The sequence below is a fragment of the Pomacea canaliculata genome, linkage group LG7, assembly GCF_003073045.1.
Source record: "Pomacea canaliculata isolate SZHN2017 linkage group LG7, ASM307304v1, whole genome shotgun sequence".
Lineage (NCBI taxonomy): Eukaryota > Metazoa > Mollusca > Gastropoda > Architaenioglossa > Ampullariidae > Pomacea > Pomacea canaliculata.
In genome coordinates, this window is record NC_037596.1 from 27,992,655 (window position 1) to 28,009,377 (window position 16,723).

At 35.7% G+C, this 16,723-nt stretch overlaps 1 protein-coding gene and 1 long non-coding RNA gene across 3 annotated transcripts; both read left to right on the forward strand.

Annotated features, from left to right (window-relative positions):
* Positions 1 to 476: 476 nt before the first annotated feature.
* On the forward strand, positions 477 to 9,639 carry LOC112568827. 2 transcript variants are annotated; one of them, XM_025246326.1, is made up of 10 exons: positions 477 to 776; positions 3,015 to 3,338; positions 4,192 to 4,328; positions 4,664 to 4,835; positions 5,298 to 5,552; positions 5,777 to 6,049; positions 6,271 to 6,393; positions 7,271 to 7,660; positions 7,982 to 8,088; positions 8,338 to 9,639. In XM_025246326.1, exons 1-10 carry the CDS (start codon positions 659 to 661, stop codon positions 8,449 to 8,451), a joined length of 2,013 nt encoding a protein of 670 aa, XP_025102111.1. In that variant the 5' UTR covers positions 477 to 658; the 3' UTR covers positions 8,452 to 9,639. The 2 variants fall into 2 exon arrangements, with proteins under 2 accessions (XP_025102111.1, XP_025102112.1); XM_025246327.1 differs by lacking the exon at positions 3,015 to 3,338 and having other exon boundaries at positions 538 to 776.
* Positions 9,640 to 11,106: 1,467 nt separating this feature from the next.
* LOC112568768 lies at positions 11,107 to 13,185 on the forward strand. Its single transcript, XR_003100176.1, has 3 exons — positions 11,107 to 11,330; positions 11,587 to 11,953; positions 12,497 to 13,185. It is a non-coding gene; the product is annotated as an uncharacterized LOC112568768 (long non-coding RNA).
* The last annotated feature ends 3,538 nt before the right edge of the window (positions 13,186 to 16,723 follow it).

Here is a 16,723-nt window from a genome sequence, read left to right on the forward strand (position 1 = left end):
TCTTCGAAAAAAAAAAGACTGGATGTGTGTGTGTGTGTGTGAAATAGTGATGGCATGTTTGTGTGTGCGCGTGTTTGAATAGCTGAAGTATGTTCTAATGGAGAACAACTCGAATGATAACATATTTTGGAGAAAGAGATTTACTTCCTTGAAAAAGATCCGGTATATCTTATGTGACAGCAGAAATTACTTCATTTGCATTCAGTGTTACTCGTGTAACCAAAAGTTACAAGAAACTCTCAGGGATTATATTTTTCGTAACATCTTTCTCACAAACAGGAAGAATTGAAAGAAAAGCAGCAGAGCTGCCAAATCGGAGAAATTAATCAGTCAAGGAAAAAAAAACCCCAAGACTATAGCTCTAGAGGTTTTACAGTAAAAATAAAATATGTGCACTTAACACCTTCAAATTTGCTGTTTACACCATGTGTTGGTATATACACTATATCACAAACTGCGTTAATGGGGAATAAACATTATAAATACACTATCTCCACTCTATCGCTCTCGGCACTATTTTTGATCAGAACAAGGAAGTAAAATGTTGTTGTTCACTCACTCACTTTGTCAGAACCTTTTGACGAGAGAGGCAGACGAGATTTCCTATGTGTAACGGATCAAACTTTACTCTAAACACTTCCTGTCTGCACTTGCTGACATGCCAGCTGCACCAAGTCAACATCTCTACTCCTGTCGGCAGATAAAAGAAGCCATGGCGCTCTGGATATTGTGGATGCTATGTGCTGTTTCACTTCTCGTTCAAGAGAGTTGTTCAGGTATTTAAATTGCTGTGCTTAGTTTTCTTGAAGTTAATTGATCATGTTACTAATCACGATGTACATCGTATTCGTTAGACATTATACAGTACACATTGAGTAAAAAGTATTTTTAATTGTGTGACTTAAATCGGTGACTGGCTAACCTTCCCTCAGCTAAAGCAGCTGCTAATAGTGTTTGTTGCTCTAGTCATCAAGCAGTTTTGCCGCATTGCACAGGGTTCGTCTGTCAGCTTTGTTTACCAGATTGTTTACAAGGATAAAAGTAGTAACATTGTTAGCTGACAGGACTGGTGTATTTGTGTATTTGACTTCCTTGTGGCGATTGAAAAACTGCGTGCCTTACTTGTCGCCCTCTTGCTCTCTCTCTCTCTTCACACCTTTTTAGGCAAAAGACTTTGCTTGTTTGAATCGAAGGTGTCTTATTGTGTGCCTGTCAGTGTGGTTGAGCGAAAGTAATTATACTTACTGCCTTTATGCGCAGTAGATCTTTCCTATTGTGTGTTGTCAATGAAGCAGGAAGTTTGTCTATCGTGTTTCTCGTGCTTTCATTTAAACGATTAGAAGATGTGGGAAGAAGAATGCACTTGCGCTCGCATCTGAGTGTGTGTGCGCGCGCGCGTTCGAAATATGGGTGGGTGTAAAAAATAAAAGAAAAATTATCTCAGAGAATGCATGTGTCTGTAAGCGTGCATGAGTGTGGGTTAGTCTGTGTAACAAAGAAAAAACTTCGTTGACATCGAGATTGCGGGCGGTTTGTGTTTGTGTGTGTAGGGAAGGTAATACACTGTGCATTAGAGAGCGCGTGTCAGGAGAAAGAATATGTTATAGAACGGGATGGTGGGCGTTTGCTCATGTGCGCACTCATTTTATACTTGTATTTTTGTATTTTTATTTAGTATCTGGTATAAGTCATTTTCTTTTGAGGTAAGTTTCTTTTGGCTGCTCGTTGGATCTGCCTGAAGAATGCCTGTTTTTAAAATCGAAATAGTTTTATGAAAGAAGGAGTACATCAGGGAAATAGTTTTAAATACATCAAATGCTTGTAATCTGTGATAAATCGCAAAAAGATTGGTTAAATGCCGTAAATTCGCTAAAAAAAAATAAACAGTACGATAACCTTTAAGCTAAAAAGTATTAGAACAAAAGATAGATGTTTTCGCATATATGTAAGAGCATGATTAATAGCAAAAACAAATAAAATAAAATACAGTAGTGTTATTTTTTTTTTACAATTTAGGATGTGCACGGGTTGCAGATGTATAGCTCGTAGTTAAGACCTACAATTTATTATTATGTGATATTTATAGATATATAGAGAGAGAGATATGTGTCATGTATATATTGCTACACAGCTGTAAATATTTTCATATCTATATCGAAAATCTTGGTAGATGAGCTAGTATCTACGTGAATAAGAAAAAAGAGAGGAGAAATCCTACTGACTCGGCTAGGCGGGCTTCTCTGGCAAAGTATATGAAGGAACCTTTATGGCATTTAGCTTTGAATTGTTTGTGATCACCTTGATTTACAGTTAGCTTTTTAGAACACACCTTTTAATTGTCTGTACTTTAAAAGGTAACCCGTTAGGGCAATGATAAAATGCTTGTTAGAATCCACTACATTATCTACTTAGTGACGATTTCATGTCGTGCGCCTTTTTCCAAACATTAAACTAAAAAATCACTTGTGTGCTTTAAAAGGTACGATTAGAATATAACTTGCTCTTCTATCCTTAGCAGGTTTTTAGATAAATAAAGGTTTTTTTCTCATTTCTTTCTTTTTTATATATGCATTTAATAAATAAAGTTTTATTTCAGCAAATAATGTTTGAAATACGTAAAAGTGTGCATATATATATACACACGCACACCAATATGAGAAAAGCAAGGATGTATGACATAGAAACACTCTATATTGAAATGTAAACTGTCTGTTATATTATTTTAGCGAGTAAATTACTAAAAAAAATTATTAAAATTAGTTAAGTGTAAAACTATTTATTTCTGTCAACGTGCTTTAGGAGAGATGAGAGTGCACGTTTTCGCTAACACAAAAAAAAACCAGATGTGCTATGACATTTTAAAGATTAAAATAAAATGTTTCTAGGATATCATAACCATACCTAATTTAACAATATTTTCTGAATTCGTTTACTGTCAAAGGTTTGTACATTTCTAAAAAAACTTTTGTTACTTTTGCGGCTATAATTATGAAAGTTTTTCTTTTGTTTTGCAGTGTTGACTATTAGTGATTGCAAAGATGGTCGTAAGAATGTTGTTGAAGACAGGACTTATTCATTCACGTGCGGTCTATACAGCAGCTCGGGACCAGTGTGGACGGTTTATAATGACAAAGGACAAGTCCTGTATCGCGGGCCTTGTCAACACAGTTCTTGTTCTTATCTGGATGATGATGCCTTTTTAGTAGAACAGCATTTTGTAGATGACGATGACTTGTACACGTCCAATCTTACTTTAAAAGGGATCAAGCGGGATTCAGCTCGCATACTAAACTGCAGCAGTTCATCTGAATCTACAGTGTGCAAATTAAGAATAATTGGTAATTTTAATCAGATGTTTACAAGATTATGTACCATAATGTCTGTACTTATTAATCGGTCAAAGTCCATCTTAGTGTATATAAATATTCAGTAATTATAAGTAATATATCTTTTGAAAAGCTCATCTCAGAAATTAAGCAGTGTGGTGCGAGTTTAAGTGTGCGTTTGTGTGTGCGTGTGTGTTCTCGCACGCGAGAGAGAGAGAGAGAGAGTAAATTAAGATAAACCCTTTTCGTGTCACAATATTTTAAGTAACTGCCACTAACTTTAATACGATTATTTTTTTAGAGTTCGGGAAATGCTGGTGAGAATACGTTCGCCCAGAGAATATTTATCTCGATTTTTATTTTCCTTTTCTTCCAAAGATGTTAGATATCATTACAAATGGCAAAAATAATGTATCAAAGAACTTGCGAGGTACCTCGAATAGCATTAACAGAGATATTACCAGTGTGAGTGACAGACAGATATATTCGGAGGAAAAAAAAGTGAAGTAAAAAATCGGGTTGACAGCTGTAATAGTTTTCGGAGGATATAACTGCAGTGAAAAGAAGAAAACAGCGTGGTGTTCTATCAGTCATTTTAAATAGATTGTCGTGTTTTTATTGAAAAGAGAAACCACTAGGAAAGGGCTAGAATATGATAGTATTTAAGACATTCAATTCATAACATAAATATTTTAATCAATTATCTTCATGCAAAACATGCTTTAAATACTACTAAAGATAACTTCTTTTGCTAAAAGATTGGAAGTAATTTACCTTCATATCGTATTTTTCTCCACGTTTTTCACGCACACACACAGAAACTTTGTTTTTAGTTTTGTCATATTATTTTCATACTATGTTTCAGCTGCCCCGAGTTATAAAACTGGAAGCTGCGGTGTCAGTATTTCAAACTGGATGGTGACCGGAAGCTGCATACTGACAGGGATGTATTCTTCAGACAACAACTATAATTGCAAATGGAAGGAGCGTGGGAACAATAAGGCAAACTTCTTATGCTCTTAATCTATAACTGTAACTTTTGTTTGTCATAGTCTTGTCCAAACGTTTCTTCTCTTTCTCGTTTCTTTTTCAATAACATGGCTATTGCTTCTTTGTATCAGCATTTGTTTCATCCACCCGCTTTTTACTCCATGAGCATAACATTAAACTATGACAATATATGTTTTATGTAGTTTAACTTTCATGATTTACAGCATTTTTGCTTTCTTTCCTCACAAAATGTGTCATCCTTTTAAGATTTCTGGTTCAGCACTAAGTATATGTTTCTCATCGGTCTAAGAGCTGGAACGTGACCACTATCATCAAATATGTTTCAGGAATTTGGGGGATTTCAAAACAAACCAGTGACCTACACTGAACAGAATTCGAGAAATTATACTGAAGGGGTTTGTTCTTTCGCAAAACAAATGCCTCTCATCAGTGGGTTGTATACATACACTATGAAAGTGTCGCCAGGTGGCTTTTACTTACAGAAAGAAATAACTATAGGTAAAAATATTTTTTTAATAAACCCCATTTCTCTCGCACAACAATTTATGCAAAATAAAAGTTAGTCACTAGATAGGTGGGAAAGTCTTAAGTAACGCTCCTTCTGGTGTTGCCAGATATTTCATTCCACATACATCTTGTCTTAATCTGCCCTACCAGCAGAAAGAAAGATTTGTCAGTGTGTTCTTGGATGTTGACCGGCCTGTGTAGTGCACTAAACTGAAATGAAGCGGGTGCCTTGACCATAGGTGGCAGAAATTAGAGGGAAGACTTTTGCATGGGGAGAGAGTGGGGCGTGTGCTCTGTGTTGAGCTTGGTTAGAGCAAGAAAGATGAAAAAAGCTCTCGCCAGTGTAGGATAATAAAGGTTTATTCAGGACCACACAGTAAGAATCACGATATCTTTAAGACATGTTGCAATATGTTAGTAGAACAATAATGTTTGTTTTTTTTTCATTTTAAGGTGAGCCATATCAGGTAAAACTTACCCACAGTTGTCCAAAGTATGTTTTTGAAGGATCAAGTATAAACTGTACATGCTCTGCTTCAAGAGATGTAACTCCACCAGCACTGCTAGTGTGGGAAGGAAGGAATGATGCAAAACTTTTACTCGCTAATATAAGCCGGCAGCAGGATCAAGAACAATTCACGTGTCAAGTAAAATGGGGTCCAGACGGCTCCATTAAAGAAAACACTTCCTACACGCTGACTGTTGCTTGTGAGTGAATTTTTCTCCAAATATTTTATTGTATTTAAAAAAAGCACCACTCTCCTCTCTCCCCTCTCTCTCTTACATAAACACCCACACTCAGACCCACGTACACATCTACATAGAAACTCGCAGTAAAGAGAATACTTTAGCATCGAATAATAATGTTTATTTTTGCTTCTATTAGAAAACCCTATTTACTAAATATTCCTAATTATAACTAATATTTCTAGATGGCCCCTCAGATGTTCTAGTCACCAGCTATAAAAAGAAGACAGGAGATGAGTCAGAGACGATACGTTTAACCTGCACAGCGACTGATGTTTATCCCTCCGCTGTTTTTCAATGGAATGTCACGTGTTCTAATCAGACTGACCATATAGACTCCAGTACATGCTCCTTCAACTTCACGCAAAAGTTTGAAAGTCTGGCGATATTATGTACAGCTAGCAACACATATTATCATCAAGAGAATGCTTCTCATGTCTACGTCCTCTCTTCTTTAGGTAAATATAAATTTCTGATAATTTATGTTTTTATTTTTGTAAGGGTATACTTCAAAATTCAAAATACTCAATCTAGTGTGTAGATTTGCAGCGACTTACAGTATTTATGCAATGGTTCCAGAAAATTACATTTCCTATTTGATGTCGACTTTGTTTATATTAATTGTTTGCCTGTTGTTTCTTTAGAAACTGAGTTTTAGATGAACTTTCCCCTTATACAGGAAACAAGCAGGCAGACACAGCTGGACTTAATGCCGGGTTAATTGGTGGAGTTGTGGCAGCTGTACTTCTTGTACTCATCATTGTTGCAGTTTTGATTGTGTACATCATCAAACGGAGGAAAGGTTAAAATGACTTACATTCTGCACTTGAATCCTGTCACCAGCTTGTGAATTAATTTCCGTATTTAACTTTTTAGCGTGAAGAGTGATGACATGTAAAGCTCTTGTTGAAATAATCTATTCAGCTATTTACATATTTACTTCGTCTAATGAGACTATTTTCTTTATTTATTCTATCATATCCTTTATTCTCAACTCTAAACAATACTCAGATATTCTTTATTGTAATAGATGCTCTTTTCCTTTCCACAAAAACTAGACCATTTTAAAGAATTTGCTAGAGATATATATTAGCAAGATATTTGTTTTGTGGAATCTATTAATTCATAGTAAATATTCCATAAGAAGCAGCACGTGATCGTTTTTTTCTACCCTGAACGTAGTCTTTAACTGTTTATATTTACAAGAAGACCATTAGTCAGGTCTACCTCATCTTAAGTTTAACATTCTACTTCAACACAACATTTCTATTTGTACATGACAATGTCAGGCGAGTGTACTTTCTCTTATTATTAACAGGAATAGACTAGATTAAACGTGTCTCAGTTACAGAGTAGGAGGTTATTATTAATTTTATAGTAATAGTATTTGTATTTGTGTTCATGCAGATATATATATATATGTCATATACGTACTTAATGATATAATTGTGCGCCTGATTGTGTTCTTTATATAGTTTAATGTTTTTATTTTATAATGTCAAGCAGTGCATTATTTGTGTGGAATTCGTTGTATTTTGTTATCTAGTTTTGTGTATAATTATGTATTTTATTGTTTCACTTATCATTTTAGCGGTTGATATAAAATTATAAGACACCAATAAAAATAATAAATCATGACACATTAACGGACTGAGCTTTAATGCTATGTTTAATTACAGGTATGTTAGACAGAGAGAGAGCCTTCTTGGGAATTTCCTCAGACCCCCACAAAGATTTTCACAAAGGACCTGCAATGCCTCAGCCATATGCTGTCGTCAGTAAGCCAAAGACACAGACACAGACACAGACACAGACACAGACGCCCATCAGACGACAAGCAGGTCCTTTAGGCGACATGTACACCATCACTAACACAACCAGCTCAGGTCACGTGGTAGATGACTATGCAACGGTCTGTGGAACGGTCAACAACAACACCAGTGGAGCAGAGAGTCCTGACACTTACCAAGAGACTCATAATACACAGAGGACAACAGAACCAACGGAAGCATTTAAGCCAACAACAAAGCCAACTATAACAAATAACGCGAGCATCCACGATTGGCAAGGTACAAAATGGTTTGCTTTATCAAACAAGATTTTGAATGTCCTTTACGAAATAACAAGAAAAAGATATGTTAAACAAATAATTTGATAAATGGGAAAAAATAAAGCCAGGTAACATGTTTGAAATGCAGGTTAATTACGAAGAAAGATAAAATCTCGTAAATGTTTTATTGTCCTGTTATTTTATTCATTCAATCACAAAAGATGAAGACAGACACCTATATTTAGATGGGTAAGTTATATATGCGTACAAACAAATATAATTCATTTGTAAGTTCAGTTAGTCTAGAAAAAATCCTTGCAAAAATCGTTTTCAAAATCAGGCACAGATTACATGAATGTCACTGAGGTGCCAACAGACTCTGGTTTGGGAGTGTATCATGTAGTTCCCTGGGCAACACCATCTGGTCAAACGGAACCTGAGACAAGGGTAAGGCATTTTATTTCTGCGATAAAGGTTTTAATATCGTTTTTAAAATGTCACCAAAAATATTTGTTTTATTGCATCCAATTTAAAGTTACAAGTATAAGTGTCAAGATAAATAAGTCTAAATAACTACAAACAGATACTGTCAATTTCGAGAACATTAATAGCTTGCATTAAAAATTCGTTACTTTAAACAACTAAATATTATTAAAAACAATGTTGTAACATAAATCCATTTGCATATTGAAACAGGAATATTCTGTACCGACATTTTCTGAAGATGAGTACAACGAACTACATTTTGAAGAGGATCGTACTGGACAAGAAGACCAAGCCGCTACATACCACCATCTTCAAATCACATAACATCTTTTAGTCTGAAAGTTTCATCCGTTGAGGAACGCCTCTAGTCCCATAGAATATAATTTCACTACTGAAAACTTATGCTAAACCTACTTTTTATCTCAAAGATAACCAAGCCTGATGTAGTCATCAGTACTTTTCTTAGTGAGGTCGATTATTATTAATATTTAGGTAAATAATAAACATAAATAAGATATCAGCAATGACATTATTCTTGTTTTGTGTGTGCATCGTCTATACTTTCACGGAAACTAGTTCTTTTGTTCTCTCAGCTCTTTAATTTTTACTCAGTTTTTTTAGTCTCTCACTAAGAGTCTCTTCCCTTTCTTTAATTTTTTTGTTTTCACATCCTTTCCCATAAAGAACAGGAACAGTGTTGTTTCCCTTCTTAATGTTTATTTTAAGATAACTGGAACGAAGCAGAGGAACTTACAAGACCTAAATAGTCACAAGCTTCTGTGAAATCTTTACTAATTCTAATCATTTGTTTGCATGAACAATCTCACTCTTGCAGTTTGGTCGCAGAGACGAGATGCCCGAATCCTCACCGCAACTTACCCGTCCTTGTAATATTGTATTTACCTATGATCACCTTTTGTAGTGCACAAAGTGTATCTAATATCGTGTGAGCATGTGTGTATATGTCCCTCGGCCCTATGCTCCTCTCGACGTGGTTAGAAACAAGAGAGAAGAGAGAGATATGTGTATATATTTACTTGTTTATAGTAATCATGTATAAGCATTGAATATTGTTTGTGCATAAGAAATTATAAATCTTACCCTTATAAGCCATTACGACCTAATAATGTTGCACTGTCTTGTACTGCATTTATCACAATAGTTGGAATTTCTGAGTGACAAAAAGATGAAAAGGGATAAAAACGAAAGAAGGCGTGAAAAGAGACAAAAATTTAGACAACGTGAGAAAGGAAAAAAATTTTAAATGTTAAAAAAATATATCAATAAAATGAAAGTTTCATTTATTGTGGTTATTTCTAAATTTTTATATGCATGGTTTTAAACGAACTCAGACTTGAACTATTACAATCGTTGGTTCAGGTTTATAAATTAAATGAGGCATAACTATTGTACGTAGCAAAGCAACAAAATCAAATAAACGTTTCGTTTCATGTTTTGTCTTTAATACCTTAAATGTAGATTTTTGTACAAATAAAATTATTTGAAAACATTTTTCGTGTTTCTTATTTTAACATTATGATGTATGCCATAAGAAAACTAAGTAAAAGGATGACACAACACATTTTAAAAATATATAACAGCCAATGTCAACGTCGAAAGATGAAAGCTAATTGAGAAAAGTACATGCGGTTCCAGAAAAAAATATAACTATCAAGGGACTTGAATATCTGTTATCCTACTACCTTTTTCTTTTCAGTCTACACATTTTGTTTTGTTCCTTGTAAACATCATCAGCTAACGCAATAAACTATCAATTTAAATATAACCTTAAGATTAATAGTTGTAATAAAAGAACTTTCAAAATGAGAGCTAATTAATAATAATTATTTGTTGAAAATTTCTTTTGATGGAATGGGTATTCTGAAGCAGACATGAGAATTGCTATCATTTACTTTCATTTCTCAGATGCCATTTCCCTTGTACGACTCCTACTCTCTTCCCAGTCCATGAATACCACGCGCACTGATGGGTAAAGCAATAGGAGCTGTCCTTTTGTTGTGGGTGTTGGATGGACTTGCCACACAGAATTTGACATTAGTATTATGGCAGTTTACATTCTTCAGGCTAATCAGTCGGTATACTGACAATTGTATTTTGCTGATCTCAAACACAGAATTGGAACTTTTTGCCCCGGATTGTAAACATTGGATGCATTGTAGCTATCTTTACATGTGTGTCACCAATAGAGCAGAGTGGTTGAGGTGAGCTGTAAGTTATTCATATATGTGATGTAGTTTGTAAAGTCCTGAGCCACTCAACAACCTATCAACATGATTTGGACAGCTTCGGGCAACCATTTTGTGTGGTTTTATTTGAAAGAATGCGTATTTGTCTGGTGCGAGTGTGTTGTAGTCCCACCCGAGCCGTGACAGGGCTTATGTTTGTAGGATTGTGTCTATCTGGCATGTGTGTGTGTGTCTATTTGTTTGTAATACAGAGAAACCTTCAACTACACGCACATTGCTATGTTACATAAGTAAATAATTATAGCCCTTACAACTATTCTCTTTGCAATGATGTGCATCTAAGCCCCTGCCCGCTATCAGTTCTACCAGAAATAAATCCTTTCCTGCTCATCCTATTTACTTTTGAATCACCTTTATGTCATCGAGACCTGTTTGTTTGACTTTCTGCACGGCTGTGTAGCTGTGGATACACTGATACAGAAAGGAAACCGTCCACATCTCCCTCTGTCATCATCCTACGTTGCACTCACTTGTCCTTTGTCACTTTTGTATTTGTAAACACGTGTGTGTATGCATGCGTGGGTACCTGCGTAGTAATATCTGAATGTGATGGTAGACTCGCTGTGTGAATTGCACTTCGTTTTATATCTATAGTCAAACAAAGAACATCTGCACTATATTAATCGCGGATGAATTTTACCCGCTCTTTCCCTGACGTAAGCTGGAGAAATTTTCGAACAAGGAAGTGAATATGTTTGGCGCAAGACGCGCGTGCTGCTGGAAAATAGTTCCAACATTTGCTGTGTGACAAACCATATGAAAGCTGTCTGCTTTTAAGAAAAGTTCGATAAACATTTATGTTTGTGCATTTTCCACTGAGCTTTTTCAAGTGTCTTTAAAAAATTGATTGATATTTAAAAGCGCAACTGAAAAACATGGAGCTGACACTGTTGATGTTGTGGACCGTTGCCATATTTGCTGGGAAAGGTTATACAGGTAACAGTACAGTCCTCACACTATTGCCAGTGTTACGTTTATTTGTGAGGATAGAACTTTCTTTCGTCGAAAAAAAAAATCAAAGAAAAGCTAATAATTTTTAACTTTCTTTACATTTTTTTATTTTGTGGATTACATTAGGCATTCATGTGTTTATCATACTTATTGAAGTAAACCGTTATTTGTGAACTAAAACAATTAAATTTATAGTTAGTCCAGAGGGGAGTGATGAGGGTCAGTATTGGTCACTTTTCAGATGTCATTATCCAGCAGTGTCCCGATGGGCAGCTATACGTGGCTGAATACAGTAATGTCAGCTTAACCTGCGGTCCGTGCAGGGACATAACAAGGTGGTATGTTGATGACAACAGCGGTGAAGACAGAAAGTACGTGGGTGAATGTATTGACACTCAATACCTGCAACGTTGATAATTCAGCTGCTTTTTGCTTAAATATAAACACGAGAAACACACTGGGCTTTGACAGTGTCCTCGACATTCTAGACTTCACAAGTAATAATAAAAGCTTCGTCTGCAAATGTGACGAGTACGTCTCCAGCATCTGTACCAATGGTACTGGCTATTATGTACAAAGTAATGATTCATGCAAGCTGCTCATAAAAGGTTAGTAATAGTATTAAAAAATATCATTATTTGACATAAAGTTGCTTTACTTCCATGTTATTGGGACTTTTGCAGTTGATTTACATTTTTTATAAAAATGACTATAATGCACTGTAAAAGAAAGCAGAAACAACTACAACACAATTTTATAGGTTTAAGATTATTTGTTGTGTGCACTGCAATGAGCCTTTTACTTACACTCTAGGTTCTACAACTATGAAATGGAATTGAACCTTAGTAAAAGATTGCTTTCCCCGTGCGTTACTACAATAGAACAGAGTAAACTTTTAACAAGTCCGAGACATTACCTCTTTATTAGTCATCAAAAGAATGGCTTAAGCTATATGCCATAACTAATAAACAAAACTTCGGTCATTAAAAAGAACTAAGCACGATTTTCAAACACGCTTGAGTTTTTTATTTTTTATTTTGTATGTGCACTTCGTTCATTTAATTGATTATGTTGCAACACTATAATAAACTGTAATCTGAGCAATAATGATTTTTTCATGTTTTGTGTTCCTCTACTGCATTTTGCTGCAGAAAACAAAGAACCACCATCGGAAAACATGAAAGGATGGATCGTCGGTAGTGTGTTTGCTGCGGTAGTTGCTATTGCTATCATCGGAACCTTTTTCACTTTCTACATAATTAAACGACGAAAAGGTTTGATTGTCTACACCCTAATTTTTTCAGTATTACTTGTTTTATATTTGTAATAACTCTTTTGGCATGATACAAACATGAAATTTTACATTAGAATATATTACACGAAGAGTTTCACAACCATTTTATCGTTTATGTCACCACAAACTCCCTGTTGACTTTATTCAAACTCTATTCATGTCACATGTCAACACATTTACAGGATATTTCAATGTGGTAAATTACGGATTATTTGATTATTTTAAAAATTATCCCGCGAGGTAAACTTCGGACAATGGGTCAAAATATATAAAAGTGTATATGACAAATAAAATGTAGACGTGTGCATGGTTTTATGGAGTTTTACTTTAAGTTTCTGAGCAAGTTTACCTGCAACAAAAGCTACATTACTGTCATCGTAAGTATTTTTTTTCTTTCAAGAACAGTAGATTTTACCATTTGCTGGATATGTAAGTGAGGCAATAAACGTTAACGAATATTTCAAAAGTATTGATATAGTAGGCATGAAAATATAAAGACTAGTAATAAGATATTTGTGTATATAGTTTCCGTAATCCCATACACTATGTGGCTGCCTCTGGAGACATCTACACAATTGGTAGCACAACAACTTCTGGTGACTTAAATGGAGAATATGTAACAGTGAGAGAAATACTAGAGAACACCACGTCTGAGACAGATATGGATGACAACCTCCAGACGAGCAAAGAACTTCCTGATAAAACTGAAACGAGGACATCATTGAAGCCAACAACGAAATCAAAACCAACAACAGGGCAACCGAGGAATTTTAGTGATTTATCAGCTGACATTATGCTTTGTTCTTTAATTAGCATAAATAATACAAATGTTTAGAAATATAAATACAAGAGTAAACTTTTGAGATGCTTACGCGGTTCGGGTCATATCAATAGACATATTACTAATATTTCAGTGTTTAGTATTAATTTGGTCAAGGTGGTAAATAATAATATGGACTGAATTGTTTAAATGTCTAAAGTATTTAAGTAAAGATAGGTTTATTTTGCTTTCAGGTTCCAAGAGTAAAACAAACAATTAGTAATGCTTACACCTATTATTGTTAAGATGTAAAGAAAGGCAGCTTTAAAAGCCAATTCTTAGAGGATTATCACACTAATGAATATATAGGAAGTAAATTATCTTTCCTTGAATATAGTTTAGGGTTATACTTTCTTTTTTAATTGCAGGTACCGGGTATATGAATGTCCCTGATTCTGGCTTGGGTGTGTACCACACATTTCCCTGGGCTGTCATCCCTGTACAACCATTTCCTGATAAAGGGGTACAATTTCTAAATCAATTTACCACCAAAAAAATAATAGTATAGCTTGTAAAGTAACGTAAATTATTTGTATTGCATGACAAGCCGTTATTAATTGGCGAATGTTTAAAACCTGCAGAGTTTCGTTCCAAGCGGAAGTGATTAACAAGTCTTAATTTGAACTAAATCGTCGTTCTCATTTGATGAGTGAGCTTAAAAGTTCGCTCAGCCTGTAGAGCATGAAGATGATGACACACTGTCGGCCTCGTTGACCAGCGAAGTGGAAACACGCGGAAGAAGATGAACATGAGTCGTCCCGACCCTGAGCAAAGCCTGGACAGTATATTGTTACTCAAGCTCATCTCTCTCTCCATTATCCTATCTTTCACTGCTTTGCTACCAGTGCATTTATTCACTTTCTCTCTTGTTTTGTTTGCAAGTCTGCTTTCTTATTACTATCCTTCTTACAGCATCTAGAAGCTGGTGCAAATATGTCGGTTGATTAAACAAGGAATAGGGCAAGTCAGTGAGCAAGAAAGAGGTGAAGCATGTTGTAGACAATATCCTAAAATCTTGTGAAAAAACTACTAATGACAATACAAAGAAGGATGAATGAACCTGTTATAGCGAAGTGAACAGCATTTAGTGCGACATGGTAATATTTTGTTACTGTTCATAGCAAACAGACAGTCACTGTTGAACTCGTGATTACTGCACTTTCCTTATCCGACTTGCCAATCAAGTACACATTCAAAGGGCATGAACTCTGTTTACTGAAGTCAAAGTGGAAACACGAGTGATCTTTCCTGTCTAATGTGTACGGAGTTATGTCCAGTACACACACTCGCGTTTGTAAAAATGAATAATGATTTCCAGTTCTCACTCAACATATCGTCTCAGGGTCAGCTGAGATGGAAAAGAATTGTGTACCTATATAATATCTTTAGTAATATTAAAATAATAAAAGTGATAGCCTCACAAGCAGGCAATCACGCATATCTTCACATCCACACGTGTTTTCAAAGGGTGGGAAGATGTTTCAGGAGGCGAACAAGTCTAGCCTTTGTGCCAACGATATTTACATAAACAAGGTAAACGACAATTAAAATAAGTTGACGGCCGTTAAAGCAAATGAGTGAGTGCAATCAGTCCTTAAGTAATGGTTTATTTGGATAAGTAAAAGCATGGCACTGAAAGTCAATGGCAGTAGTGGCTAAAGTGGGAAATATTAAGTATGCAGCTTAGAGTGGGGTAGGAGACGCAGCAAAAGCACACATACGGATGGAAATCCGAATTAAAATCAGTACATGACACAAAGCAAAAATATAATAGAAAGTCAAAGTACTCTTTGCTGCACCATTGCCTATGGTGTTCTTAAAACCATGCCTCCTAAACAAAATACATGTACTTCAAAATGTTATATTCCTTTTTTTTTACTTTATGTCAGGGATGCACAACCTACGGCCCGCGGGCCATATCCGGCACGCGAAGCTTCTGCCCACAGTACAGGAAATCGGCATGTTAGTAATAATAATGAAACCCCCCCCCCCCAAAAAAAAAAAATAAAAACGAAAAAAAGGGAAGAAGAAGTATATATCCCTACGTAGGGGCGTCTCTCAATCTTTTGAAAGATTTCATTCTTGATTTTCGTCTTTGGAGGAAACCAGTGTTTGAGAACGAGGGACGCCGCATTCCACAGGGGATTAGTGGTCTTTTGATTGGTTAATATTTGAATCAGTCGTTAAACAGATTGAAAATACAGACTCCGGGCTTTCTAGCAAGGTATAAAACAATGGGGTTCTTACAGGGAAACAATACCAAAACAGCGTTTGAATTTTGTCATTTTCCTGTGGAAATCAGGACGGATCGCCTGGGGGTACCTCGATTAAAATGTATTTTATGACAATTTCTAACTTTTAGTTTAACATAGCAGTGTATTTTCCTGTTAGTTCAATAACCAAGGAATCCATTTTTACAGAAAAGTCAAACTGCACAAAATTGACTCTCAACACCTTTCGGGGCCTCTAGTATGTCACCTGCACTCTACAGTGCCTTTCAGACGAGGAATCGTCTTGAAATTATTTTCAACTCAGCGCTGGTCAGGAACCCCAGGCGGATAAGGCGAGTAGACGAAGAACAATTAACCAAAAGTGAAATAAAAACACAAAAAAAACCTGGAGAGAAAAACAAAACCAATCTTTAGATAAGTAGCAAATTCAGGACTACACCACAAGTCGTTCAAGACTTGTTTGCAATAGAAAAACCCGTCCGCTCCTCTCCCGTCAAGAAAAAAAAAACCAGTCACACCATACACATCCAAAACAATACTACACTCCTTCCATTGTTCTTTCAACAAAACAACCTATCAACACCAAACTTAATTAAACACAGATCAGCCGAACATCCCCGTATGGCGCGGCCCGCCTCAGACTGTTGACACTTCCAACCTCCCCCTTTCCAACTTCCTATCCCCTTCCTACTCCCTAGCTAAAAAAAAACATTTAAAGAAAATAACAGCAGGTTTGTGACATAGTACTAAAATGTCCTTTAGTCGTGGCGGGTGACAGTTGTGCGCCGGTGAAATGGGAGAAGAGTTGAGTCTGAGTGCAGAAACTTACAAGAAAAGTGGACAGATCTGTACTTTTTTATACAACATGATAGCAAGCCAACGTGTTTGATTTGCAAAGAAAGTGTGGCTGTTTTTAAGGAACACAACATTAAACGGCACTATGAAACAAAGACCAAGAACAAGTATGATGGCATCCTTGGTTCGAGCCGCACAGAAAAGATTGCTAAGTTTCGTCAAGAAATTGGAGGCTTGA

Coding starts and splice junctions, on each gene's coding strand:
- LOC112568827 (XM_025246326.1), top strand. CDS start 659: ATGCCAGCTGCACCAAGTCAACATCTCTACTCCTGTCGGCAGATAAAA. Junction 4,329..4,663: donor AGGAGCGTGGGAACAATAAG/GCAAACTTCTTA, acceptor AATATGTTTCAG/GAATTTGGGGGATTTCAAAA. Junction 4,836..5,297: donor ACAGAAAGAAATAACTATAG/GTAAAAATATTT, acceptor TTTCATTTTAAG/GTGAGCCATATCAGGTAAAA.